Below are 26,953 nucleotides of genomic sequence, written 5' to 3' on the forward strand. Positions count from 1 at the left end.
ACACCCCATGGGTCAGTGTGCTGTGTGTCCACCTTCACACCGGGACATCACACCGGAACACCCCATGGGTCAGTGTGCTGTGTGTCCACCTTCACACCGGGACATCACACCGGAACACCCCATGGGTCAGTGTGCTGTGTGTCCACCTTCACACCGGGACATCACACCGGAACACCCCATGGGTCAGTGTGCTGTATGTCCACCTTCACACCGGAACACCCCATGGGTCAGTGTGCTGTGTCCACCTTCACACCGGAACACCCCATGGGTCAGTGTGCTGTGTGTCCACTGGTAACACCGTGGGAGAAGTACAAGGACAGCGAAGCTCATGGTGTGAACAAAGGTGCCCACGGATGTGGAGGCAGCAACATTCATCACTGGGCAGCCTGACTGTGGTGTGTTAAAAGCTCACCGCTCTTCTGTGCCAGGAGGTAGAAGCCTTGGGTACCCATAGGTGACTCTTTAACAAAGGAAGGCCATCGGCCCACAGCCATGCTGTTTCTACCTTAATGCTACTGAGATCACATCTTTAGTCCACCCGCCCACCCCGCCACCCCCACACCGGCCCTTTCAACCTCCTCAGATAATGACAATGTCCTAACGTCACAGCAGGAGCACAGCTATGCAGACTCATCCTGGAGGAGACTCTAATTGTCTTGGGCCTTACCGAGGTCTTCCAACTGTTCCCAGTGCCCCTTCTAGATGTTTGATTCTTTCTTGGCTGTCCTCCTACCAGATGGTGTGGGAGAAAGCCAAAACCACCCTTCAGGCATCGCTCTCCACTCTGTGCTTGTGTTCTTGGCTTCTAACGGGTATTTCTCTAACAGGCCCCTGTGACTCCCAGCCCTGCCAAAACGGAGGCACATGCATTCCAGAAGGTGTGGATAGGTACCACTGCCTCTGCCCGCTGGCATTCGGAGGAGAGATCAACTGTGGTATGTATGCCTGGGGCTCTAAGAATTGACTGCCTGTGGGGAGGTAGGGTAGCCCTTCTTGTCCCCCGCTAGCTGCTGGGAGAAAACAACCCTTAACTTTTCAAGCCACCTTCTTTCCCCATAGCCCACTGTTCTGTCCTACAGTGCAGCCTCAGACACTCCACGGTTGGCCCAGAGCTGTGGAATAGCCACTGCCTAATGTCTGAGCATGTCTGTGGCTTGTTTGATGCCTTCTATAAAAGGAGGAATAAGGAGTTCTAGCTTCTTTTGGTTTTGTGGGGAAATTTCTAAAGCTCAGGGAGGCAGGGGATTGGGGGACAGACAGTTAAATAGGGTTATGTAAGGCGCTCAGCACAGTGCCCAGCACACAGTGAGAACTTAAGTAACTTTTGCAACTGTGCTATTGCCTCCGTCGGTGATCCTTATGGAAACAAGTAAATCTCATACCTCAAGCCTACTCAAAATCAGTTCAGGGTACAACTGTACCTGCAAAAAGCAAAACAGGGAAGCTTCTAGAAGAAACACAGGAGCATATTTCCATGATCTTAGAAGCTGACAAGGCTATCTCAGGGCTCAAAGGGCACTAACCACAATGGGGAGGAAAGTTAGAGAATAGATGTGTTTTGCTTTATAAAAAGCAATCGGACTGCGTCCCTTAGCAGAGGCAGGAAGACACACACTACCTCTGTCCCTTCTGTCTCTCTGTGACCCTTGGACATTTACTCCGGGGTTGCCAGCGTCTCCTGGGAGGTTCCTTGTGCCGGAAGTGGTATGAAAGCCTCTCCAGTAGGGCTGGTCTGCAAGCTGCGGTGGCCCTACATGACAGTATGTCTCACTATGACTGACAGCCCCGAAGCTGAGCCTGGAATGCCGGATCGACATCCTCTTCCTGCTGGACAGTTCTGCGGGCACCACCCTGGAGGGCTTCCTGCGGGCCAAGGCTTTTGTGAAGCGCTTCACGCAAGCCGTGCTGAGTGAGGACTCTCGTGCCCGTGTTGGGGTGGCCAGTTACAGCAGGGACCTGATAGTGGCCGTGCCTGTTGGGGAGTACCAGGATGTGCCAGACCTGGTCAGGAGCCTTGACAGCATCCCCTTCCGTGGCGGCCCAACGCTGACTGGCAGTGCCCTGCTGCAGGTGTCGGAGCATGGCTTTGGGAGTGCCAGCAAGACAGGCCAGGACAGGCCACGCAGAGTTGTGGTTCTGCTCACCGAGTCACACTCCCATGATGAGGTGGCCGGGCTGGCAGATCACGCAAGGGCCCGGGAGCTGCTCCTCCTGGGCGTGGGCAGTGAGATGGTGCAGGCGGAGCTGGAGGAGATAACCGGCAGCTCGAAGAATGTGATCGTCTACACGGACCCTCAGGACCTATTCAGCCAGATCCCGGAGCTGCAGAGGAGGCTGTGCAGCCAGCCACGACCAGGTAGAGTTGCGCATCCTATTCTAGGGCCGGGTTGTCGGCAGGCAGGTTCGTCTTTCTTCTTAGCACCGCTAATCATTCTCTTCTCCAGTGCCTGTGCTGGGGACTAGAATCAGAGTCACACGGCCAGTAGAGATGGGGTGTAGCACTCTGTGGGGGCTTCTTGTGAGAACTAGCTAACACAAGGCACAAACACATACACACACAGCATGTCCAAGCGCTCTGCCAATTACAGGTATTACTACTAATTAAACTTGATCATTGTTATTAGTCTTAAGGAGTGCTGAGTCTACCAAGCCTCCCTGAGAACGGCGGCTTTCTGGCCTCTCTGCTGGTAGCTCGTTAAAGAGAAATACATTCTTGGGACACAGGCACACGTATACACGCTTGTTGTTGCACAAACACAGCCAAAGCGAACATTTCCCAAGGTGGTACCTACCCTGTCTCCCTGGCGTGTGCTGTAGTACTTCTGTTTCATTGCTCTCAGGGCTGATTTTGTGAGTAAACTGTGAGAGAGAGAATGGCAGCCCCGGGAGTAGGCATGGGCATGGGGGGCTGGGCTAGCACCGGGGACACCAGAGCCGGAACACTCCGTAAGAGCGTCCTTCAGTATGGAGGAGACTGCACAGGGTACTCAGCATCCCAGGCATATTACTGTCCCCAGAGTCCCCACTCCTGTAGCAGTGCTGAGGACTGCTGCCCCCCCCCCCATTCCTATGGCAAAATGATTTGGACTTCATTTTGGTTGCAGATATCCAGAAGAGATACGCCAGCTGCAGAGGGTCCCGTGTTCGTTCCCTCACATAAGAATGGATAGTTGTTACAGTTGCCAGACCAAGACTGATGAACTATTACTTAGTACCCTTCTCCTCAGCTTTTACCTTAAATCTTTGTCCCCCACCCCCCCAGGACAGCTAGTGGCCCTGTCTCCTCAGGCTCCTGTGATTGTGGCAGTTTCTATATTTTCCTTGTGCCCATTGTGGTTTTTAAGAGCCGATAAATCAGGTCACCAGACCCTCTGACTCCACGTTGAAATGTTCCCAATGGCTATCTGCATCTCTAAGAAAGCTGAGCCCGTTCTGCTAGCTTCCGAGAGCTTCCTGTCTGGCGGTTATAGCCTCCACAGTTCCCACACACTGGAAGAGGGAGGGAGGAAGGTGCCTCCCTGCTTAGAGATATCCAGCTGTCAGCTTCAGCTCTCTCCTTCTCCAGAGCCAGCAGGAGCCTCACCTCCCCAGGAACCCCCAAGGCAATCTTGTCCTGCTGCTCCCTCTGGCCCTTTCCCGCTCCCCCTACTGTGCTGTAGACTGTGTGGCACACTCATGTTCTTTTCCCACCCACCTGCCATAGAGGGTGGGTATCAGCCCTCTTAATACACATAATATTAGAGTCCTGTGTGCGGTAGGCAGCATGTGGCGAAAGGGGACAGGTGAAGTGCAGCCATCGGGGTCTCCAGAAAGACTCCATGTGCTTTCGTAGATCAGGGATGAATGACCTGAGCCAGCAGGTGGTTTGACTTTACCATCTTGTAGCTTCCATGTTGAGGTACAGGTCACCGTGTGTCGGTCAGCCAGAAGAAAAAGATGGGGGAGGAAGGCGGGAGGCAAGCAGCTTCCATTGGCACGTGTTGGAACCGATAGTTTCAAATGTGGAAACCACGCTCCATGTAGACGCTGGCTACGGTACGGCCACCAAGGCTGGAAACGGCACCCAAGTGGTCTCTTGTATTCACACTTCTGTTCTAGAAGAGTGGATACTACATGGCGGTCAGCACGCTGGCTGACCTGGACTCAGGCCAGGACAGACAAAAGACCTCTTCTGCTTGCTCCTGCAGGCTGCCAAGTGCAGTCACTGGACCTGGTGTTCCTGCTGGATGCCTCTGCCTCCGTGGGACCTGAGAACTTCGCGCAGATGCAGGCGTTCATCAGGAAATGCACCCTCCGTTTTGATGTGAACCCTGATGTGACACAGGTGGGCCTGGTGGTCTATGGCAGCCAGGTGCAGACAGCCTTTGGACTGGACACCCATTCCACCCGCGCCGCCGTGTTGCGGGTCATGAGCCAGGCTCCCTACCTAGGGGGTGTGGGGTCCGCTGGCACAGCCCTGCTGCACATCGACGACAAGGTGATGACCGTCCAGAGGGGCGCCCGCCCTGGTGTCCCCAAGGCTGTGGTGATGATCACAGGTGGGAGTGGGGTGGAAGATGCAGCTGTCCCTGTCCAGAAGCTGAGGAGCAATGGCATCTCCGTCTTGGTTGTGAGCGTGGGGGCTGTCGTCAGGGAGGCTGTGCGGAGGCTCGCTGGTCCCCGGGACTCCCTGATCCATGTGGCAGCTTACACAGACCTACGGTACCATCAGGACGCACTCACTGAGTGGATATGTAGAGGTGAGTGGGAGAAGGGACGCATCTCTTAGAGCTGTCTTGAGCTGGGAAACATTCTGAGCCGTCACACATGTTATGAGGAAGACAGCTTCCTAGTCCTCATTTATCTTACCTCGGCTTAGCTGTTAAATCCTACAGTCCCACAAAGTTCCATAAATACGCATCGAAGGGCCCAAGAATCAGTCTCATCAATCACGTGCTCAGCTGTTACGTCAGGACCAAGGGTGTTCATTCAGCTCCATGGCCTTTAAGATTGAACTGTGCTTGCTTAGAATAAGGGGGCCTTTGGATCTGACCCAGGCTTGGGCACATTCTCTTTTGCAGAAGCCAAGCGGCCAGTCAACCTCTGCAAACCCAGCCCATGTATGAATGAAGGCACCTGTGTCCTGAAGAACGGCAGTTACCGCTGCGAGTGTCGGGGTGGCTGGGGAGGCCCCCACTGTGAGAACCGTGAGTGGGTTCCTTCTGCGAGCTGGATGGGGGTGGTCTCCGTAGTCCTGCCAAGTCCTACAGACTCAGCAGAAGGCAGGCTGTCCTATTCAGTCATCTGCCCGTTCCCCTAGGAAACATGTGGAAGGGTCTTCCATGTCCCAGACATTCTTTTCTAGGGTCGGAGATACAGGGCAATGGCCGAGACAGAAAATCTGCCCTATGGAGCTTCCATTCTAGCGTGCAGTATAGTGCAGCAGTGGCATTGGAGTGTGGCATTAGGAGGACTCAGGTGCCCTGGAAACAGCATGACAGCAGGGAGGGAAAAGCAGAGCATAGGGACAGTATCGGAGGTGGGACCAGAGACAGGCAGGTGGGTAGACAGTGTGGCAGCCACTGTCCATTCTCGAGTATCTCCATTTGTTTGGTGACATATGGGAACAGCCTGCTGGGCTGGGGTGAGGTGCTGGAGCCTTAAGAGAAAAGGTGCCATAAGGAGAGCCAGATAACAGGCCTGGGGACAGCAGCACCCGAGCCTCCTACATCAGGCAGAAATCAAGACAACCCCAAGTTATGGGTTTTCAGCCCTCAGTGCGCACTGGCTTCCAACGGCCAAGGAGGGGGCCAAGGAGGTGGGTGGGGGGGATGGAGGTCTGACCTGGCATCTTTCACTCGGGATTGAGTTGTGGGGTGAAAAGGACATGAGGTAGCCCCTGGCTGGGAGGAAGACTCAAGCACCCTCAAAATTCACTTTCTTTCCCAGGAATCTTGAGAGGCGATGCTCCCATGGCAGAGTCCACAGGAAGACAGCAGCCAACCCCCTCCCAGCAAGCTCCCAGGCATCTCAGAATCTGAAAGACACTGTCTATGGCCCAGTGTACCTCCTGGGGTCCTGGAACAGCTGCTTCCAGCTCTAAGCAGTGCTGTCCTGCCCCCAAGCCTCTGCCACAGAGAACTGTGCTGCTTGGGACATTGGAAACTCCTAACGTGTCAGTATTTATGTCCTATATCTGCTGGTCACTTTTCTAGAGGATAAGAAAGCGGTCAGGGGAATTTGATGGCCTGTTTGAGGGTCATTTTGACCATCGCAAATGCTAGACAGAATTCTGAAAAGGTTGCAGTGCCCAGAGGAAGGCGTCCGACAGAGTATACCATGCAGCAATGGTATTGACACAAAACGTGGGCTTCTCCATTTTCCAAAGATAGCTCATGGATTTAGCTTGAAGTGGCATTTGTGACTTTTTCTGGTGATCAGATCTGCATGTGGGAAAGACCAACTAACCAGTCTGAGTATACAGAGGGGGCATAGTGTACAGACAGCTCTGGTCTCCATGTGTGGTTGGTCTTGGTGCTGCGCAGGAAGACCTCCAGGGGGTTTCCTTTCAGAGATTATTAGAGAGGTGAGTGGTATGGGGGTCCTCTTTTTAGTGGTGGCAATGCAGGGCAGATTTCACAAACTCGGTCGGCCATTAAGGAGTGAAGGGGTAACAAGGAGGTTCTCTTTGAAAGCGTATTGGATTGCTTTGTCTTACATGCTTCTCCCGCTCAGTCTGTTGAGGAGCTTTTCACGAGAAATCAGCCATTGGTGTATCCGGAGTAATTGTATCTGTGTGGCCAAGAGGACTCTTTGAGCACCTAACTCTGCAGCGCTAATGTGTGTTCCTCCCCTGTTTGCGTGTGCTGTTGGGAACTGGGCTGTCAGCAGCAGCATGGAGAGCTCTGAAACTGCAGACAGCCTTTGAGAAGCATGGGTAATGTCATGATGCGACGCGTATGACATATGTTCCCACTATGAGAGGTCCCCACCATTACAGGTGTAGAGAACCTTGTCGGGGTTCTGTGCGCCAAGTCTGTCTGGCCGAGACGCTACTTCTCTCTCCAGGTTTGCACTGTGATTCCCCCATCCACATTTAAACTGTGGATACAGACAGTTCCATATTGTTACATTTCAATCATTGAACCGATCTTCTGGCTCCCCTGATAAGGTCTGGTTTGCAGTATGTAGACATTTTTCTATCGGAGCAGTGCTAACTTTCATGGAACCCCTAGGTTTCCCAAACTTTCATCCTGTTGCATCCATGATCTTCTCAGCAGTGTCTGTATTTAAGGCTTCCCTGTCAATTCCGCTTTTCCGTCTGCTTCGGTGGCATGTTCAAGGAGTCAGAATTTTGTCTTGTTGATTTTTAAGTAGAAAATAAATACATTTATGTTCTAAATTTCCTTAATCATTGCATAGGCAGCCTTTTACATATTGGTATGTTTCTTCTCCCCAAGAGTTTCCTGTTTAACATCCAGAGGTTTGGTTTCCAATTGTATGCATGACATTAGCTTCCTGAGGCATTTCCTGTGTATTTGGTACCTTATCAATTATACAGTAATTAACTCAGCACTTGATTAAGGATCCTTATTGCTAGGCGCTACCCCTTGTGGCTCGGCCAGTTTTTACAGTTTATATTTAAATTCATTGTGTAAATAATCAAGACTTTTGCCCCGGGTCATGCCATGAAATACAAGGGAAACCCAAAATACAATGAACATTTTATTTAAAAAAATCTAACTCACCACTTGGTAAAGGTCACCAAGTGTTTATTTCACAGGAAATAAATGCCCTGGGATTAGAAAGACATTATACATAAAAAATATTTAGCCTTCAGGAACCAGTGTTCAATAGCTGATTCTGAATGCCCAGAAATGGGGTCGATGAAATGTTTCAACCTGTGTTAATGCCAGCACAGAGACGGAGCACAAAAGGACAGCACTGGCTGCTCACCACTCTGTCCTGCAAGGGGACCAGACATTAAAAACATCTTTAAAGTGGGATGAAGAGGCGATTAACTAACTTTTCTTAAAAATGGCCTGGCCACAGGACGGAGTCTGTAAACACAGGGAGTTTCCCCTATCCAATACAGCATTGTTTAAGAGTTTGTCTTTTAAAGGCAGTTGAATCAGGAAAGTCCTTGGTGGAGTCAGTGCCTTAGCTTGGTCCCAAATGTGTCCTTGCTACTGGTCTCCAGAGTTCACGCCTTTGGTGGCCAATGCTCTTTAAGATTACCCCTAACACCGCCAAATGCAGGATTAAAGATAAGGGGTCAGCAGTTTACATTTTCTTGTCACCAAAGCCACATGGCCATTTTTTCCACCACTTAAAAATCTTGATAAAACAACAGATTGATGAATAAAATCTTTTTTAAAAAAAGAAAAGGTACAATGTCTCACTGATGGCCAATAGACTTAGGTCTCCCAAGAAGCTGCCGCCGCAGTATTCCCTTTGGCCTGGAAAGGGGACAATGCCTCCTTCACGGCACCTCATTCCTTGCTTTTCTTCTGCACAGACTCACCCTTCCTCAGAGGGACTGTTTATCGATGACTTGACGGAAGCAGGATTGTCACCAAGGTCCACACTGACACAGTCTTTAGGTGGTTCATTTGTGTTTCCTAACTGGCTCCTTTCTTCTCCCATTCCTGCAGTACCAAACGTAAGCACCCAATAAAGAAAGTTATCCTCTGTAGCCACCCTTATATACGTAGAAAAGGCAAGAAAACTATAAGCGCGAAAGCAGTTACAAGCACAGCTAGTCTCATCTCTGCGTGGGGCAGCTCTGGAGAGTTTGCGGCCGTGGGTCACGCAAATGCTGTGATTGACTACTGATGCCTGCATGGTAAGGGGGCAGAGCTCATTCAATTAGATGGATTTAATAGTTCACCATTGGTGTGGGTGTCTGTCTCACCAAGTACACAGGACAGGAACAAGGAGCACGCTGGGTTTGTCAAAGCCAAGGCAGCTCTAAGCACACTTCTTCTTATGCACATGAGTTAAGAATAACGCTTCTTGCTTAGTCCTTGGGCAAGAAGCCATGACATGGAATCTTGAGCCTTTTATCGCTAGCCTCTTTGGTTTTGATGGTAGGCACCCTTTGGATTAAAAGCATTTCAGTTGCAGCCTGCCCTGGAATTTACTCGTGAGTGGAGGGGATGCCCTCAGGGAGAACACTCGAATTAAGTACCTCGCTGGTTAATCAGTGCCAAAGACTGAGCCTTGGCGTTTTTTTTTTTTTTTTTTGTTTGTTTGTTTTTTTCTGAGAGCACACCTCTCATGCAGAGTTAATGCCAAAAGCCCATACAGTGTTCCATCTCCTGCCAAGAGGCCCTGGGGGTGGGCATGGGGGCAGGACTCACCTTGGCTTTCTGTAGGACGGTGCCTTTGCCTGTGACCATGATGGAAAGAGGCCTGTTCTTGAGCACGGAGGCAGAGTTGACTGGGGTAGAGTCTGGGGTGGGGGTGGGGGTGGGAGCGGCAGCTTTGGGTTGCGCCTGAGGAGGAGGACAAGGGCTAGGTCCATAGGTTTACATACATAAAGCCCGTCTCTCCCACCTGTGTGCAGGAGCCCCGCATGCAGCTCAGAGGAGCCGCAGTGCCCAGCACTCACCCGAGGGCTCATGTTGTCCAGGTGGGTGGTATCCACAGCTGTGCCCAGCGTCACGGGTCCAGCCTCGGCCTTCTTCAGGTTGTCCTTCACCTCCATGATGTTGAGCTCAAGGTCCACGAGCCTGCTCTCCTCGATCCGGCACTCCTCATCCACTCTCTTCAGCTTCTGCTCCAGGTTGGCCAGGACTCCCTTATCTGCAGAGAGAATGAAACTTGCTGCAGAAGCCAGTATTTCAGCCAAGGCCGGGGAGCCACGCTGCACAGAGGCAGGGTTTGCATGCACCCCTTCATGTGGACCACATGTCTGCATGGAACACGGAAAGGTGGGAATGGGCCTTTCAGTGGGCAGTGAACAGCCTTCTAGCTGGGATCTGAGTTATCGGTTCTCACAGGCCACAAGCAGACCTGAGTCTGAGCCCAACTCCATGCTGGTGATCCTCACACTCAGTTCTGGCCAGAAGCAACTTTTCCAATGGCCCTTGGAGGGCAACTGGGACATTCTGCCCTGGCCCATACTGTTGCCTCTATCCCCTGGTGCTTGCAGCTTCCCAAGGCCAGACTGGTCCCCAACCTTGGGATCCCCTTGTCCTGGAGTTCAATGGTTACCTGCTAGAGCAAGTTGAGAGCGTCACCTATGTTCAACCCAGGGCTCCAGCACCACTTAACAACCACGAGAAACCTGCCCCGCTATTCTTAAGCTTTACGAGCAGCCCTGGGTGGATGGCATGGCAAACAGTAACAGAAGCTCCGTATTAGAAAAATACAGAGGAAAATTAGCTAGTGTTCGTGATGGGTGGCGTTCTGAATTTGCACATAGATATCATTTATAGCCAACATCAATGCTTTGAAATCACTTTCTTATCTGTGACTACGAGATCAAAGAGTTTATTTGCCAGAAGAATAAACGATAGATGTGTCTTTTCCCTATCTGGAATGGCTATGTCAGAGAAGCCAGGGAAGCCTGGACCTCTCTCTTCACAGCCCAGCTCGGTGTATTTAGGGGGTTCCAAGGACTGCTATGGGTTAGCCTCTGTCACCTCATGTCCCAGCCTTCCACTGTGAGCTGCTGATATACATGATGCTAGATCTCGGTCACTAATTTGGCCAGACTGAGCGACACCCAGGAGAGCAGTAAAGCATGCCTGTGATGTATGTCTGTGGGGTCGTTCCCAGAGCTAAGCTCCCGAGGGCTTTTAACCAAGCAGTGGTTGAATCCAGTGGTAGATGGGAGGATGGTAGACCTGTGGGAGGTGGGGCCTTGTTTGGGACAGTGGGTTCTCAGGACAGACTCTGAGAGCTGTCTTTTGACTCTGCTCTACCAGAGCTCCTTCAGCCTCTAAGTTGTTTCAGATATTACATCACAGCAATAAAAACCCGCCACAGGATATCTAAGAGTGCAAATCCCTAGAAACAAAAGGTCTCACCGAGATGGAAGGAAACAAAGTATCTGCTTACAGATTCAGGCTTTCTTTGGGGCTGGAGAGCTGCTGTGGTCTGAATGAGGATGGCACCCACCGGTTCATACACTGAATGTTTGGTCCCCAGCAGGGGGAAACTGATTATCAAAGGATTAGGAGGTGTGGCCTTGCTGGAGGGGGTGTGTCACTTTCAAAAACCCATGCCATTCCTGGTTAGTGCTCTCTCAACGGTGTGGTCCTTACGTGTGAGCTATTGATCCAGTGCCATGCCTGCCTGCTGCCCTAAGTCCCACCATGGCAGTCATGGGCTCAACCCCTCTGGAACCATGAGCCCCACAATACATGCTTTCTTTTATAAGCTGCTGCCATGGCAATGGGAAAGTCACCAATACGGCTGCTAACTGAAGCGCTCTCTTGTGTACTTTAAATGGGGTCACCGCTGGACAAATGGGCTCTGTCTTGACAACTGAAAAGCAGAGCGACTGTCCCCAAGACCTTCCTTCAGTTATCATGCCACAAGCTTCCCAGGAACTGCTGAGGGCTGCAGACCCCGGCCCCTTGACTTTCTTTGCCTGCTGGAGTGAACTGAGCAAAATAACTTGTTTACCTGTGCCTGCAGCTGCTCTGAGCAGGAGACCCTGATGGCAGGGGAGTGGGTTCTGGTGGGCCTGTGACTGAAATATCCTGAGAGCTGGGGTGTGGCCAGAGCCCTATATAAGCTGCCGCTGAGCACAATAAAGCTGGCATTTTTGTATCAAGGAGTCCCCATGTCTCTGTCTGTGTGCATGTTTTTAAGTCTCCAACTTAGTTCCCAGCTGGCATATCCCACCATACCCCAGGGTAGTGCAGGCGCTACAAGGAACCTGTCGGATTTGTCCCCAAACCTGCTAAGCCAGTTGTGCTGTCTGGCACAACTCTGTGATTTAAATATCCAGTGAGATCCAGGTCAAGTAACTCAAAGGGCTCAGAGGTGGGTTGCTAGGAAACCTCCCTTGGATGATGTGAGACCTCAGAGAATCACCTAGAAGGCCTTAGAATTCTTTGAGTATCTTGATTTTATGCACTTAAAACAGCAGCCTGGAGATTAAAGTGCACTGCAGGTGTGGTTAACGTAAGGATGACTTGGGACATCAGGTCTTAGACCCAGGTACAGATCCATCCTGGGAACAGCCTAACTACCTGCTGGTGCTGTGGACCCTGGTCCAGGGATCTGGGCAGAGACTGCCTCAGACAGAACCAGCAGCCTTTCCAAGAGTGAGGCGACTTGGGGGGGGGGGGGGATCCAGAAGTCAGACGGACAAATCCCGGTCCTTCCCTCTCAAAGCCCGTGTTCCACCCTGGCCCTCAACCCGGAGCCCCTACCTGTGCACCTCAGCAGCATCTCTTTGAGTTCCCGCTTGTCTCTGCGGAGCTGAGCCAGGTGCCCCCGGATCTCCTCCTTCTTCCTCTCCAGCCTCTCCTTCTCCTCCGTGTACCGCTTCACCTCGGCCTCAGTCCGGTTTTTCCCGAGTTTGATCTCTACAGACCCCGAGAGGGAAAGTCTGGTACCAGCAGGAATGGATGAGGGCTGGACCTAAGCTCACTTCCTAGACTTAGAACCTAGGGTGTGGCAGAACACCCATGCTGAGCCAGGGATGGGGTTGGTCCCTCAGTTTTATTTTCCTGTGTTCTGGGGCAGGTTCCTTCACCTCTTTTAACCTGTCTCTTCACACGAAAGGGAGGGACTCAGACTAACTTCATTTTAGACCAATGTCCTGACTAAAAGCCTGAGCCTGGTCCATGTACCTGCGCTGGTCACCCTCAGCTTGTCCTTCACAGGCGAGCTGGCACTGGTGGGGGCAGAAACCACGGTGTCCGGGCAGTTGCCTGGGAAGGAGATTCTCTGCTGCTCGGCCTGCAGTTTGACTGTAGGGATTCTCAAGGCAGGCTCCAAGGGTTCCGAGGATTCCTGACTCTCCAGCGGCCTCTGTACCAGGAGAAATCACACTCCCTGACCATAGGGCATGGCGAGGTGGCTGGGCACCTAGAGGTGGGGGGGCTTGTACCTGCTGCTCCTCCAGGCTTTCTGGAGACCCTGTGTGGGGCTCGTCTGGGGTGAGGCCAGGGTCTGGGTCTACTGTGAGGGTCTCAGCTAGGTCGTCCAGCTGTGGCAATGCTGGGAGCGAGGCCTCTGCCTGTCCCTCACTGGGGCCGTGCAGGAAGGACTTGACAGGAGTGAGATCCAGGTACACCCGGTCGAGCTCACTCTCACTGTTAGCATCTACAGCAGGGGCAGCCTCCTCAGCAGGCTCTACCTATAGGAAAAAGTCAGGTAGTGTTTTATTGCTTCATTCCCTTGGCTGTAGGGGACCTGGTCTGGGGTCTCCTGTCCCCTCCCACGCTGGAGTTTCTGGGTAGCCCCTTCCCTTCCGAGGGAACCCTCTGTGGAGTCCTGGGTGGGATGGCAGAGTCCAGAGGCAGAGGACCCAGGACGCAGCACTCTGTAAAGGAGAAAGTATCAAGGTCCTTTCTATGGGGCGGGGGGAGGGGGGCAGGATTGAGGGAGGCGAAGCTGCCAACCACTCTGCTTCGTTCCAGAAACAGGCCCCTGCCGCCGGCGTGCTCAGCCCGCCTCAGTTACCGATGTGGCCCTTGAAGGCTAATGGTGTCACCGCTCCTACCCCGCACCACCATCAACTCTACTTCAGCACTGACCAGAGCGAATAACCGGGTGTTTAATCTAGATAGGTCTCCAGGTTAGACCCACAACCCCTTGCACAAAAGATGAGGGGTCTGCATTGGTGGCCCTGTAGGTGACCTGGGGGCTGCTCATCTTGGGGACAATCTGACCCTCTGTGACAGAGTTTTGGCAGAAGGACCCGACAGTCCATGCCACCGCCCAAGTGCTTACCACCGTCATTGACTCCGACATGACGTCATCATACAGCTCCTCTGGGCAGTCCCGACTGGGCAGGCCGTCAATGTATGTGTTGGGTTCTGAGAACTTTCTCTGCATCAGTCTGGAAGACATAGATGGGTGCATGAAGCTTCCAGGATCCCACCAGCATCAAAGAATGCAAACAAAAGCCCCTGCTACACAGAGCTCTGAGTTAAGTTGCCCCCCGCCCCCTCCCCCAAGAGTCCTCTCCTAGCTGTTGTTCCAGAACTCCAAGTCCCTCCTCAGATGCCTACGGTCGTCTCCTTCAGGCCCTTCCCTTTTATACGTTCATCCTAGCACCAGCCACAAGATCTCAGCACTCTCATGTGTGCACTTGGGGCAGCTCAGACAAAATGCCTCTCCATTTTGTACATTAGGGAACAAGCCTGTTCTAGTGGCCCAGCTGGCTTCTGTTAATATTGACCAAGATATACCTGCCTGAGCCCGTAGGCCCTTGTGTAAACAGAAGTGCCTGCCTCGCCTTGCATATCCCAGAATGCACTGCGGACCCAGTAAAGAGTCCAGAGGAAGGGCAAAGGGTGTCAGGGAAGTCACCTAATCTGTCTTTGGGAGCTGGAGAGTGTCTAAACAGGGCTGTGTCACGCAGCTCCGCTGTGGTTAGTTCTCATCTGGGTCTCTGGGCATGCAGCTCCCCTGTGGCTAGCTCTCATTCGGGTCTCCCTGGGCTGTGCCACACAGTTACCAGCTTCCTTCTTTGTACCTCCCTATGCAGGACCAAGCAGGACCCATCTGACCCTGCGCTCTCAGTGGCCACACTGCCCCAGCTGCCCACCAGGTCTAGAAGCAAGGCTGGATGGGAAGATGTGCAAGGAAAGGCCTCTTCTTACTCACAAGAGAGAGGTTTTGGCCGCACTCACAATACAGGAAACCCTTTCTGCGTCCACATAGTCATAGGTGAACTCCTCCGGGTCTGTCTTGGAGCCTGATTCTGAGAGCAGGAGGCCTAGCCAGTGGCCCATCTCCTCTGAGGACTTGGCCTAGAAGAACACTGAGAGTCATGAATGCCGTCCTAGCCAGTCCCACCCCTAGGCCATCCCTACCAACAAGCACAAAACAGCCTGTGTAGGGCACCCCAGTTTTACCAGCACACTATATCCCCAAGCGAACCCAAAGAGCATTTCCTGGTAGTGAGTGCCACAGTGCCACCCAGTGACAGCCCAGACATCAGTGGGGAGCACCACATGTCATCTCTAGACACGTGTTTCTAGATGCCGATACTACATTCCAGGGTAAGACCATGAAAGATAATCAAGAGTTGTCATCTGCTAGTCGTTGCTAAAATCCTTGGTTATGGAATGACTGTACACATTGTAGGTTGACCCTTTACTTCATGGGCAGTCACTGTCCCTTTTATTGTCTTAACCCATGCTTGCAAGACGGAGACACTTCCTAAGAAATAACAACGTTCAGTTTTGTTTTGGTTTATGACATTAATAATGTCAAGGAATGAAAAATAACCTAATCCAAGAGCCATATTAATTTACCAACTCAACCCCAGCCAGTCTGCTGTGTGTCCTTCTAGGGGACAACGCTTGCTAATCAACTGCAGACAGGGACATTTCTATTCAAATGTCAGTACTGTTTCTATAAAAGCCACAGGCTACCTCTCTGGCATCATGCCACACGTCCCACCACCCCTCTAGAGATGCAGTTAGAACCCAAGCTTGAACTTTGGTTGGTGTGATGTTCACTGTCATCTTCACTGTCTGTTGAGTGGATACGGAAGGACCGATGAGACACACTTCTGGGCATGTCTGTGAGGAAGTGCCACAAGGTTTAAATGAAGGGGGAAACACCCTGCACATGGATAGCACATTCATGGACTGGGGTCCAGCACTGGATAAAAAGGAGATGCAGCTGAGCGCCAGCATTTGCCTGTCTCCTGGCTGTGGATGCCGTGACCAGTCACCTCATACCTCTGCTGTCATGCTGCCCACAGGATGCCATGAGTCAAACCAGTTTCTCCTCCTCTAAATTTTCCATCAGCATTTGCTCACAGCCACAAGGAAAGGAAGACAATTAGTTTCTTTCCCATTTATTTCCTGTTGGATTTCTCAATACTGCCTTTTAAAGGTATCTCCTAGGTCACCGTCCCCACACAGGCAGGTGCAGAGATTTCCTGGTGGTCTAGGGCACTGTCCCCACACTGACAGGTGCAGTGACTTCCTTGTGGTCTAGGTCACAGGTCACTGTCCCCACACTGGGTAGGTGTAGTGACTTTCTGGTGGTCTAGGTCACAGGTCACTGTCCCCACACTGGGTAGGTGCAGTGACTTCCTGGTGGTCTAGGGCACAGGTTACTGTCCCCACACTGGGTAGGTGTAGTGACGTTCTGGTGGTCTAGGTCACTATCCCCACAGTGGCAGCTATAGAGACTTCCTGGGGGTCTAGGTCACAGGTCACTGTCCCCACACTGGGCAGGTCAGCAGCTTCCTGGTGGTCTTATTTTTGTTACTTCTTGTCCCTTTTCCATCTACACATCTCCCAAACAGTAGGATCTTAACATCAATTTGGATGTCATCTCTTCTGAACCCCTCCAAGGGCTCCCAAGCTCTTAGGATACAAGCTTTATTCTTTTCCAAGTCTCGTGCTATGTCAAGCGAACATTCATGAAGCCATTATCCTTCCTTTAATCATAACTAGACAACTAATTGTGTAATTATCCAAATGCCCCCACACTACCAAACGAGAAAATAAGTTCTGAGGACAGAGGCCAGTTTTCTGTCATCCAATAAGGCTAGTGGGTAAATGAATGGGTGAAGGTGTCTCTGTGCAGCCAGGTTGGTGTAGACGTTTCAGCCACCAGAGGGCAGCATTGAAGCAGATTTTGGAAGACCCCTGGCTCAAGGGCTAAGTGGATGGGAGTTAATGGGCAAGTGCTTACTTGTGAGCAAGAAACTTGGCCCCGCCTGCGGGCTCCTTGCAAGCTTGCATTATGTCATCTCTTGTTTTTGTAGCTATACCAGGGCACAAACCCAAGGGCAGGGAGAGACCAAAATGTAACTGTATCACAGAGCAAAGTCCTGATCCCAGATAAATCCCGACAGCCCTTGTTTTTGTGTACCTCTGGGTTCTGGTTGGTGACATATGTAGTGGCATTTCATTTGTATTTTAATAAATAAAGCTTGCCTTAGGATCAAAATAGTAAAACAGCCACACTTCCAGCCTTACAGACCAGAAGCCTCAGTAGCTTGCCATAGAAGCCAGGTGGTGCATGTCTTTAATCCCAGTGGTGCATGCCCTTAATTACAGAACTAGAGAGGATTACAAAACAGGAGGAGACGGCCCTCAGTCTCCGTCCCATTCTGAGATTCTTGGAGGCAGGATCGCCATTTCGGACTGAGGTAGAGGCAAGAGCCAGTGATTCGCTGTTTGCTTTTCTGACCTTTGAGTAGAATCCCAATTTCTGTCTGAGTTTTTATTAGTTGTGCTATAGGCATACAAAGTAACATCACTCCTTTGACTGTTAGAAGCCTCTCTGGCATCTGTAGGAGCTAAAAGTACCCCCTCATTGCCCTAAGTGCAGGAAGCCGCCCATGGTCCCAACCCTGTAACAAAGCCACCTACCCTGAGGTCTGAACAAGAATGGACATTTAAAAAATGCAAACAACGGCAGGTATGGAGGTAAATATAACATGAAGCCACACTGATTCTGTCTCAGTGGGATCACGGTCCTCGGTGCGCCCGCTGACAGCTGAGACTGCCCACCCTTGGCTGTCCTTCCTGCCGGCCCCACACCCAGTGTACCTCAAGCTTGGCCAGCTCCTCGCCATTGTGGAGGATGCGGAAGGAGTACAGGTGGTCAGGGCAGGGGTCTGGAACCACTTCACAGCCCACCAAACTGAGGGGCTGCTGGGCAGCCTTGTTCCGGTTCCGGTCCTGGTAGAAGTGCAGGTGGCTGTCTCTAACGAAGCACCAACGTGACTTCCACTGGCTGTTGACCAGTACATTTAGGTAGCCTGCAGGAGGAGACGTAGATGATAGGAAGATCAGGCCACCGGAGAGGACACATGGAAAGAGGACAAGTCCTCCAGCGAGGGGCGTGGCTGCAAGGGCGGTGTGGGAGGAAGTCCTCCAGCGAGGGGCGTGGCTGCAAGGGCGGTGTGGGAGGAAGTCCTCCAGCGAGGGGCGTGGCTGCAAGGGCGGTGTGGGAGGTCCTTCTGTCTATGGGTTGCTTTTAATGAATAAAGAAACTGCCTTGGCCTGTTGATCGGGCAGAACTTAGGTAGGCAGAGAAAACTGGACTGCATGCTGGGAGAAGGAAGGTAGAAAGAGAGATGCCATGGAGCCACCAGAGGCAGACACTGGGAATTTTACCCGGTAAGCCACTGTCACGTGGCGATATACAGATGAATAGAAATGGGTTAATTAATATGTAAGAGTTAGCTAATAAGAAGCTAGAGCTAATGGGCCAAGTAGTGATTTAAATAATACAGTTTCTGTGTGGTTATTTTGGTTCTGGGTGGCCGGGACGAATAAGCAGCCTCCTTCCAACACAGGGGGACCTAGAAAAACCACAGTGTCTAGGGAAGGCACTGTCATCAGGCCTCTTTGAAGGTCACCTGTCTCAGAACCTGTCATGTCATCCTTGAGGCTGTGAATCTCAGACTACCTTGTTTTCTTCCTTTGGGTAAATAGGCCTACAGAGGCAGGGCAATACAGCTAGCTTTGTTCTTGGCACAAGTATGGCCAGAGGAATATGAGATTTGTCCTCCATAGCAGGACTGGTGAGGGCATGTGGAGGATGAAGGCTCCCCACAAGAACTCATCTCCAGGGGTCTGTGTTCCAGCACGAAACCCTACTTCCCGTACTCAAGCCAAACCTCCTGGTTGCAGAGTCTGCTATTGCCTCTGTTTTCCCAGCTTCCCGGATGGATATGTGCTCCAGACTCAGCCCACAGTGTCTGGCCGTTCTCTTTCCTCCTGAGCAGGTGCGTCCACTCTTCTCTAGCCCTGACTCAGTCTACCTTCTGTTAGAAAGTCTAACATCTAGTGCAGCAAAACTCAGCTTCCATGCTGACCTCCGCTGGGCACATGCGCCTCTCCAGGAACTGCAGCAGTTCCTCTGTAGAACCCATGTCTGCAGCCTGCAGCCTGCAGCCTGCAGCCTTCTGACCAAGGACCCTGCTCCCCTGTAGTGCATAGAAGCTGCCAGAAGCAGGGTGCCCCTAGGATACCATCCTTTCTCACTCATGGATGGTTGGTTGCATGTATGCATTCAGCTTCTCAGGAGAGACCAGCCCTTCCCCCTTCCATTCCGAAGGTTTATTGAGTGCTATCACACACCAGCAAAGCCTTGTCCCTGAGGCAACAAAAATGAGGAAACCCTGGCTTCTAGGCCTCTACACACCTGTATGTGACAGGCTGCCTTCTCGCTGAGCCTCACCTCAAATACACAGGCTTATGAAATGATAGGTCTTCTGCAGTCTTAGTGATTGGCAGCTGCTCTGGTCCCTAGCCAGACAAGTAGGCAGGAGAAGATGGTAGACAGCCACCCTCTGGCCTCACCCACAGTTGGTCATGTGGCGGGTAGTGGGGATCATGACTATCTCTACACCACAACATGGAAGATAGAGAAACTAAAACCTGAACTCTAAACAGAGGCTGCTGTGGCAATCATGACTCTCTAAACAATAAGAGTTTACACCAAGTGAAGCCACAGGTTAGTCCCCGAACCACCTGTGTCCTCACCACCATGTCCCAGCCATAGGAAGAACACGAAACAGCTGCAGAAATAATCTGGTCACATCTCAGACAGTGATGCTCTGGGACCAGGCTCCCAGGATGTGCAGTGACAGGCAGAACCAGGCCACTCCCCAACCAGGGAAGCTGAGGCTCCAGAGTGAGAGCCTTGTCTTTCACTTTCAAAGCCTCAAGCAACAAGAGAACTGGGGTCTCACGAACAAGCTCAGGAGTGGGACACAGAAAATGACCCAGAGGAGAGCAGTAATGGCCTCAGCCACAGAGAGGGCTGCAGCCAGAAGCCCCAGCCTGGGAAATAAGGTATTTCACACCAGGATAATTTTTAGGCCTGGCCTGTCTCCCTCCTGACCTCAGTTTCTCCAAGCATGAGTGAGAGAAGGAGAGAGAACCTGGAGGAACCTGGCAGTGCCCACACCTGCCCTCTGAGCCTGCCACTGGGCCTTCACCAACAGATCTCACCTGTCCCTATCACAGAGGGTTTTCTCCAGTTCTCAGGCAGTTCAACCAACTTAACTCTCACCCACCCTCCAAGGGCAGGTCCATGAAGCCATCCCTGGTCACAGGGCATGAATCCTGGTGACTATGAAGATGGTCCCGTGTGTGTTCAAGTAAAGGACACTTGCCTGCCACAGCACAGAGAAAACAAACAGTATGCTCAAGGGAACACCGAGATGGCACCAACCACCTTCCCCTCACTTCCTCAAAAACCCAACACTGAAGCAGGTCAGAACCTGGTGAAGCATAAAGAACAACCCACAGGGAAGACGAACCCAAACCCCAGCTTTGTGTGCTCTCTGACCAGCCCCAGAATCCTCTGCCTTCTCTGTCTGGGCTCTCCTTCTAAGAAAGGCACCACCACAGTGAAGAAGCCCAGGGTCCTAGTGGTCACCATGGGTCTTACTTGATGTCTCGAGGGATCTCTCTGGGGGCTCCAGCGAGGTGGACTTCTTCCTGCCCAGGTTCATCAGGTTGCTCAGTTTGAGGCCAGCAGAACACTTCTTCTTGACTGTCATGACCAGAGAGAAAGCTGTCAGTGATGGGCACAGCCTACCCACACGCAAACCTTCCCCTCTCATCCCACCTAGCCTATACACACTCGTGCGCACACACATGCATGGGTGGTCATGCACACAGACATCTTCCCCACGTGAGAATCGACAGGCCAAGTCAGCTATTCCCAAAGTCATGTACACGTGGGGATAACAAGCGTCTCTCTCGGTGTAGGTGAACCCTGGGAATCTTTACAGACAGAGTGGCCTCAAAGACATCTTAAATAGGACTGGAAAACAGAGCTGGAGGAGGTTCTCACTCCCCCAGGCTGTGGCAAAACTTAACTTTGGTTTGGGCCTCTCTCCTTTCATTCTTTTGGAAACTAGGGTTGAGCCGGACAGCCAGGCCTCACACCCGGACGACCATTGCCCTCTCACCCATGAGGTAGAGAGCCATAGCCTGCTTACCGTCTTTGGTCTCTGGGACCTCAGGGTGGCCATCAATGGAGCTCCCATACTCCGAAGCTGGCAGGTATTTCTCAGCTATATCTGGCTGTGGACAACAAAGAGATGGACGGGGGTCACCCACTGGGAACCGAGGACTGGAAAACTAAAATTTCAAGGGAAATAGATGGCTCTTGTGAGACCGTGCAACCAAACCCCCTTCCAGCCAGCACTGAGGTCACTGGTAGGACACTGGCCAAGCTGCCTTTGGGGCTTTCTGGAGTATCTACTATCACCCTCCATCCTAAGAACCACATTCCACCATCCTCAGGGTACCTTCCCTGCCATCCTGTTTGCGAGTGCTCCAAATACCCGTGGACCTGATTGGACAGTGGGCCCATGGCCAGCGGGAAGCTGAACCTGCAGGGAGGACCGCCATCCTCAAGCAGGGGGAAGGGAACCCAAACTCATTCCTGTTGGCAGTCAAACAATGAGTGAGACCCCAAAGACACCCCTTGCTGAGCTGTAGGGCTTTCCATGTGGCCTTCAGCCTTTCAGAGAATAAAGCGCCTCCCCTCCCGTCTTCCTCCTTCTCCTTGCTTAAGTGTTATGTGTACCCTCTTGTTTGCTGCCCTGCCAGAGCTAGGGACACAGGCTGAGACAACCGCGCTCCTGTGACTGTTGTGTGCCTCCTGCCTTTTGACATTTAGGGATAGGAAGGTTTACCCACAGCTGGTTCCACTTAGTCCAGCTTCCTTGATCCTTAAAACCAAAGTTCCCCAGAGCGCTGTGCCAGGCGGCCCTGGAGCCCTTGGCTAGGTCCACATAGGAATGACTCCACCTGGAGGCAAGGGGCTGGTGGGTGGGCAGCCTCAGGCTTGCACAATAAATCTCCAGCTTATTATTAGAATATAGACTAATTCACAAAAGCCAAATTGCAAGATCAGCCTAGATTCCATCCACAGATGATTAAAGGGAGTGTGGCCCATAAACACCATGGAATTTTATTCAACCATGAAGAATACAATTGTGTCACTTACATAAGAAAATGAATACAGTTGGAGATTGGAGAAAAATAATCAGACTCAGACTAACTCTGCATGGGCCCCTCAGTTCTATACAGATATATAAAATAATTTATACATGCCATGGGAATGGCAGCAGCGCTGTGGGGGCAGGGGAGCCAGGGGGACGAGCGGATGGAGATGCCCGGCGCACTTGTATGAACATGTCACCTGAAACCCATCCCTGTGTGCAATGAGCTTCGTTCATAAAAAACGACATGGAGCAAAGTGATTTTTGTTTCAACAGCATTCCCCTCAACAGGACAACAGTGAGGTCTCCATGCGTTTCACCCGCTTTCCTGCCAAGCCCCCTTCCTGCTCTCTCTCACCCAAGCATTGTGTGTTTCTTATTAATTGGGCTGTAGTACAAGAACAAAAATCGAGGCTTTCCATTTTAACTCTGAATTTTTACTAAGGAGGCACAGAATCGGACCTTCCCTCTGGGCGGGGCGGAGCCTTACTTTCTGACAGTTCAAGCGCTGGGCATCTGGTGTGTACTGGTTTCCCTCCACAGCTCCTTCGTAAGGCAGGCCACTCACTTCCTGGATGACCTGGATTGGAGAAGCACTGTGTTGGTCATGGCCCTTGCATGGCCCTGCTGCCTGGCCCTCGGGCAGGGTGATGTGGGGCCTCAAGGGAGAGAGAACCTCTGAGAACAGAAGCACCCCACCCGTGCCCTGACTGCAGCCCCCAAGTGTTCCGAGGACACAGTTGTCCACTCATACACTTCCCGCAGGAACCCCCTGATCTGGGGTGCAGGTACCTCTGCATCCCTGGACACTATGATCCCCTGACTGCCACCTGAGGACACGGGCTCCGTCCTGTTGTGAGTGTCACGAGTTGTAAGTGTATACTTGTTGGTGCTTCCCTGACTTTCTAGGTCTGTGGGCCTAGGTCTGTGGTCTCCACACCGTTTGGAAGCAGGCTTGGTTACTGCTTTGATCTGATAGAAACTCCGTGGCCACCAGCCATGGACCACGTCAACTGGTACTTGGTGCCCAGCCTGTGGACACACAGGTCAGAGGTGGCCCTGACCTCACTAAGCAGTTCTGCATCCCCCTTCTGAGCCCAGGACCACCTGGGAGATTCCCAGAGGGGTTAGACAGTGAAGAAGACAGATGTGTGCATGCACAGGTGTGCACACCCACACCCCCTTACAGTAAGCCTTTGGAAGCAGTGAGAGCAATTTCAAGGGCCCTCCATTTTCAATCTCTGCCTACAGCAGTCTGTGGGAGTGAGTTTGAAATTAGAGGAGGCGAAGAATTGGAAGCAGGGCTCTGTGGATGGGGAGACAAGGGTTTCTCATGTCCCAGCCTGTCTCCGACTAGGAGCTCAGATCCATGAAGGAAATGCAGTCTTTCCTAGGAGGAAGGCAGGTCCTGGAACCAGCAGCCTTGTCATGTGACCCCGGCGTAGCCTCAGTCACTGTTTCGGCAACACGAGACAATGGAGCTGGAAGGACTCAGCGTGAAGTACCGCGTACAGGTTAGGTGCTGTGCCATCATTCCTGTCCTTGTTAGCTTAGACCAGAATACACGGAGGCCCTGCTTGGGAAGGGAGCTGACCAGGCCTGCAGCCAGGCTACCTCTGCACTCATCTGCAGAGAGGAGAGGGTTTCTCTGTGCATCTCAGACACAGAGCTGGTGTCGTCTGCACAGTGCTCTTGTCTTTGAAGCCTCCAGCAAGAGCTGTAGGACCAGGCCGAGAGGATGAGTGTCCGGGGAAGGATAGGCAGGGCTGAGCAGACAGAGGAATAGTCCTGGGAACTAAACATAGGAGCAGTGCACATGCGCATATTCCTGTACACGGACATGCTCATAAACATGTGTGCAGTGTCCGTGTATACTAGGGTGTATGTGTGCACCCGAGGGAGTACCTGTGTGGCCTTACAAGGATGAGGATGGGCAGGACTGCCAGAAACCGAAAAGGAGAGCTGGGCTAGAGAAAGGAGTTCAACTAGCAACTCAGCCCTGGGTCCCAGGAGCACCGCAGAGCCAGCCCAGCCCCTTGCATTCTCTGGGCTTCATCTGGCCAAGTATCCTGCACTTGGTATACCTTGGACCCATGCAGTAAAACACCAGCTTAAGATCACTTCACATGCACGCACATGCATGTGTGCATGTGCACACACATAGACACACACAACACATGTGCTTGCGCACACACCAGTCTTTACTCTCCAGAGTCAAATCATCACTCAGGAATCTTCCATATCCTCCAACCTGCCCACACGTCTATACAGCGGCCACTCTGTTCTACACGACTGTCTATAAGCACCGGAAACTCCTTCAAGAAGGACTGAAGCGCACGTCATTCCCTCCTAGGAGACTGGCTAGGCCAGACTTCTCAGAACATTTAGTGGTTTTCACCAAAACAACTTGTCAGCTGGGCAGTGCTAGCGCACCCCTTTAATCCCAGTACTCTGGAAACAGAGGCAGGTGAATCTCTGTGAGTTCGAGACCAGCCTGGTCTACAGAGCTAGTTCAGAACAGCCAAGGCTACGCAAAGAAACCCTGTCTTGGAAAAAAAACAAAAACAACAACAAAATAAAAACAAAACAACAAAATAGAAACAAAAACATCTTGTCAGCTTCAAACCTGGGGTACTCAGCCCGCGGGGTTGCTGATACCTGGGTAGGCACCATTTTCAGTCATATTTTAATGACACACTTCAGGTTCTTTTCTGGCAGGCTCATGGTGATGACTACACTCAGCCAGGAGGGGTGGGGTGGTGAATACAACACCACAAATAGCTAGCATGGGCACGGTGGTGGAACATGTGGCAGGAGGGAGGGGGAAGGTGGTCCCGGCTCTCACTGCGATGACCAGGGGCCCTGCAGGCCTGAGACCTTGCTGAACTGTGAGTGTGAGTCTTTCCTGCTTCAAACAGCTGCTGGATCCACCATGCTCAACATCTTTAACTAGGCAGGAAGTCCCTCCCCCAGGTACTCCCTCATCACAGAATACACAAGGGCAGAGCAGCGAAGACACATCTAAGGGGGCAAGAATCACAATGCTGTGTAGACAACCCCAAATCCACAGTCCAGCTGCAACTCCTTTACCAGGTGACAGCTACCTCTGCCCTCTGAGCCTTCATCTCCAGTCCCATAAAACAGGCTCATCAAGCCTGCCCAGCTGCACCCACAGCTAAACCTGCCAGAAGCCCACAGTCCATGCGGGTCTTTCACAGAGGCATCAGACACCCAGTGCCCTTCCTCATGGAGGGATGTGATGCCTCGTCAGATGGAAGACCGCAAAGAGATTCCAGCTACAGCCATTCCCGGCTTCTAAGGATTCTGTGAGCAGTGGAACTCTGTATCTGGGGTCCATGACGTTGATCATCAATACCCAGAATGCTAGAAGCCCTGAGCACCTGAGGAATCATAGACCCTGATAATTCTCGACCACATCATCCGCCCCTTCGGAAGAAGCTGGGGCCAGAGCTTCAGGAGCCGTCCACTTGAGCACTGGGGGAAGCAGCTGGCTGCCTAGTGCGTGCTCCTTACCCGAAGCCACTGCTCGGCTTGGTCCTTGCTCTGGAGGCCCAGCACAATCACGTCGGCATTCATCGGCATGATCTTCAGCTTGTGCTCCTTCTTCCGCACGTGTTTCTCCTTGTGCACCACGCTGCTCCCCAGCAAGTTCACGTCCAGCTGAGGGCTGTGATCTTTGGATGATTTGTAGCACTGGAATAAAAATGAAAAAAGATGCTACTTTCCTGGGGCATGGGGTGGATTCCGCAAAGGAGAAGCCCTTGAACGCTGAAGTGCACTCATCTCCTTCATGAGCCTGACCATGGCCCCAAGCCATAGGGCTGGATGCCCCGAGGCAGGCCCTTGAGGCACTTCCTCCCCCCCCCCCCAATACTGATCAGGGATGCTCCAGGACCTGAACCACCCAGACAGTTCTCCATTGCCCTGGCCTCGGAGAAGGGGTCTCCTCAGGTGTCACTTAGTCTGCTCACAGCAATGTATAATGGCTTCACGAGGTTACTTCCCTTAATGACTGTTGTCTAGCTTGTGTAAGAACCTATGATGCTCACACAGTAATGGCCTCACCTGAGGACACATTTCTCAGACTGTGTCACCCGTGACACGGCATATGACTCTGTCTCCCGTAGACAGAGCTCACTTGTCCACAGTGACAAACTTCAGTGATTTCTGCCTTTCTGCATGCCTTAGCTTCCCCAGAAAAAGATCCATTGGGCATGAAAATCAAACTTACAGTCTGCCTCGCCAGGTGCTAGAACTCACAGGAAGGGACCATTACCCTTTACCAGGGAAGGTATGCTGCCTTTTAGTATCTCATTGCAAAATGGAGGTCCTCATAGGACAGCTAGCAAGACCACCCAGAATAACAAAATGACCTCTGGAATAAGCTGGGCATATGTGGCCTGAGGGAAGGTGTTTGTAAAGACCTCGTGAAACTTTAGGTCAGGACACAAAGCTGCCCAGCATTTGCTCTGTTTTTGAGGCAGAGTCCCGCTGCGATGCCCAGGCTGGCCTTGAGTTCCGAAACTCAAATTGCAGCTGACCAGCCACACCTAGTTCAGAGCTGTGAGGTTTTTATTTAAACTGTCAGGAAGTGGTTCTATTGTCAGAGTCAAGTCTGGTTCCTCTGCAGGTTTTGGCTTAGAATAGGTGGTGCTAAGTCTTGTAGCTCTTGGGATGGTTCCAACAATCCTCAGGTTATTCAGACCAAAACAGGAGCTGGGCTGAGGGAGCTGCTCGGTTTGCACGCCATCAGATTAGGAGAACCAAGGAGAGAGAGAGAGAGAGAGAGAGAGAGAGAGAGAGAGAGAGAGAGAG

The 26,953-nt window shown here is 52.0% G+C and overlaps 2 protein-coding genes across 2 annotated transcripts in view; one reads left to right on the forward strand and one right to left on the reverse strand.

Annotated features, from left to right (window-relative positions):
- Positions 1-6,166, forward strand: part of Vwa2 (von Willebrand factor A domain containing 2) — a 36,580-nt gene extending 30,414 nt beyond the window's left edge. The window contains exons 10-14 of the mRNA XM_026781501.1: positions 828-935; positions 1,784-2,356; positions 4,188-4,739; positions 5,061-5,186; positions 5,929-6,166. Of these exons, the coding sequence (XP_026637302.1) occupies positions 828-935; positions 1,784-2,356; positions 4,188-4,739; positions 5,061-5,186; positions 5,929-6,020 (1,451 nt within the window). The 3' untranslated portion in view covers positions 6,021-6,166. The remainder of the gene's footprint in view (positions 1-827; positions 936-1,783; positions 2,357-4,187; positions 4,740-5,060; positions 5,187-5,928) is intronic.
- Positions 6,167-6,178: 12 nt separating this feature from the next.
- The window catches only part of Afap1l2 (actin filament associated protein 1 like 2), a 108,612-nt gene continuing 87,837 nt past the window's right edge, over positions 6,179-26,953 (reverse strand). The window contains exons 9-21 of the mRNA XM_026781500.1: positions 25,652-25,831; positions 22,608-22,697; positions 21,107-21,191; positions 20,551-20,655; positions 17,694-17,905; positions 14,779-14,924; positions 13,900-14,008; positions 13,055-13,303; positions 12,795-12,975; positions 12,372-12,527; positions 9,593-9,786; positions 9,342-9,476; positions 6,179-8,627 (exon numbers count right to left, since the gene is read on the reverse strand). Coding sequence (XP_026637301.1) covers positions 8,601-8,627; positions 9,342-9,476; positions 9,593-9,786; positions 12,372-12,527; positions 12,795-12,975; positions 13,055-13,303; positions 13,900-14,008; positions 14,779-14,924; positions 17,694-17,905; positions 20,551-20,655; positions 21,107-21,191; positions 22,608-22,697; positions 25,652-25,831 — 1,869 coding nt within the window. The 3' untranslated portion in view covers positions 6,179-8,600. The remainder of the gene's footprint in view (positions 8,628-9,341; positions 9,477-9,592; positions 9,787-12,371; positions 12,528-12,794; positions 12,976-13,054; positions 13,304-13,899; positions 14,009-14,778; positions 14,925-17,693; positions 17,906-20,550; positions 20,656-21,106; positions 21,192-22,607; positions 22,698-25,651; positions 25,832-26,953) is intronic.

Source organism: Microtus ochrogaster, chromosome 8 (assembly GCF_000317375.1).
Source record: "Microtus ochrogaster isolate Prairie Vole_2 chromosome 8, MicOch1.0, whole genome shotgun sequence".
Taxonomy (NCBI): Eukaryota; Metazoa; Chordata; class Mammalia; order Rodentia; family Cricetidae; genus Microtus; species Microtus ochrogaster.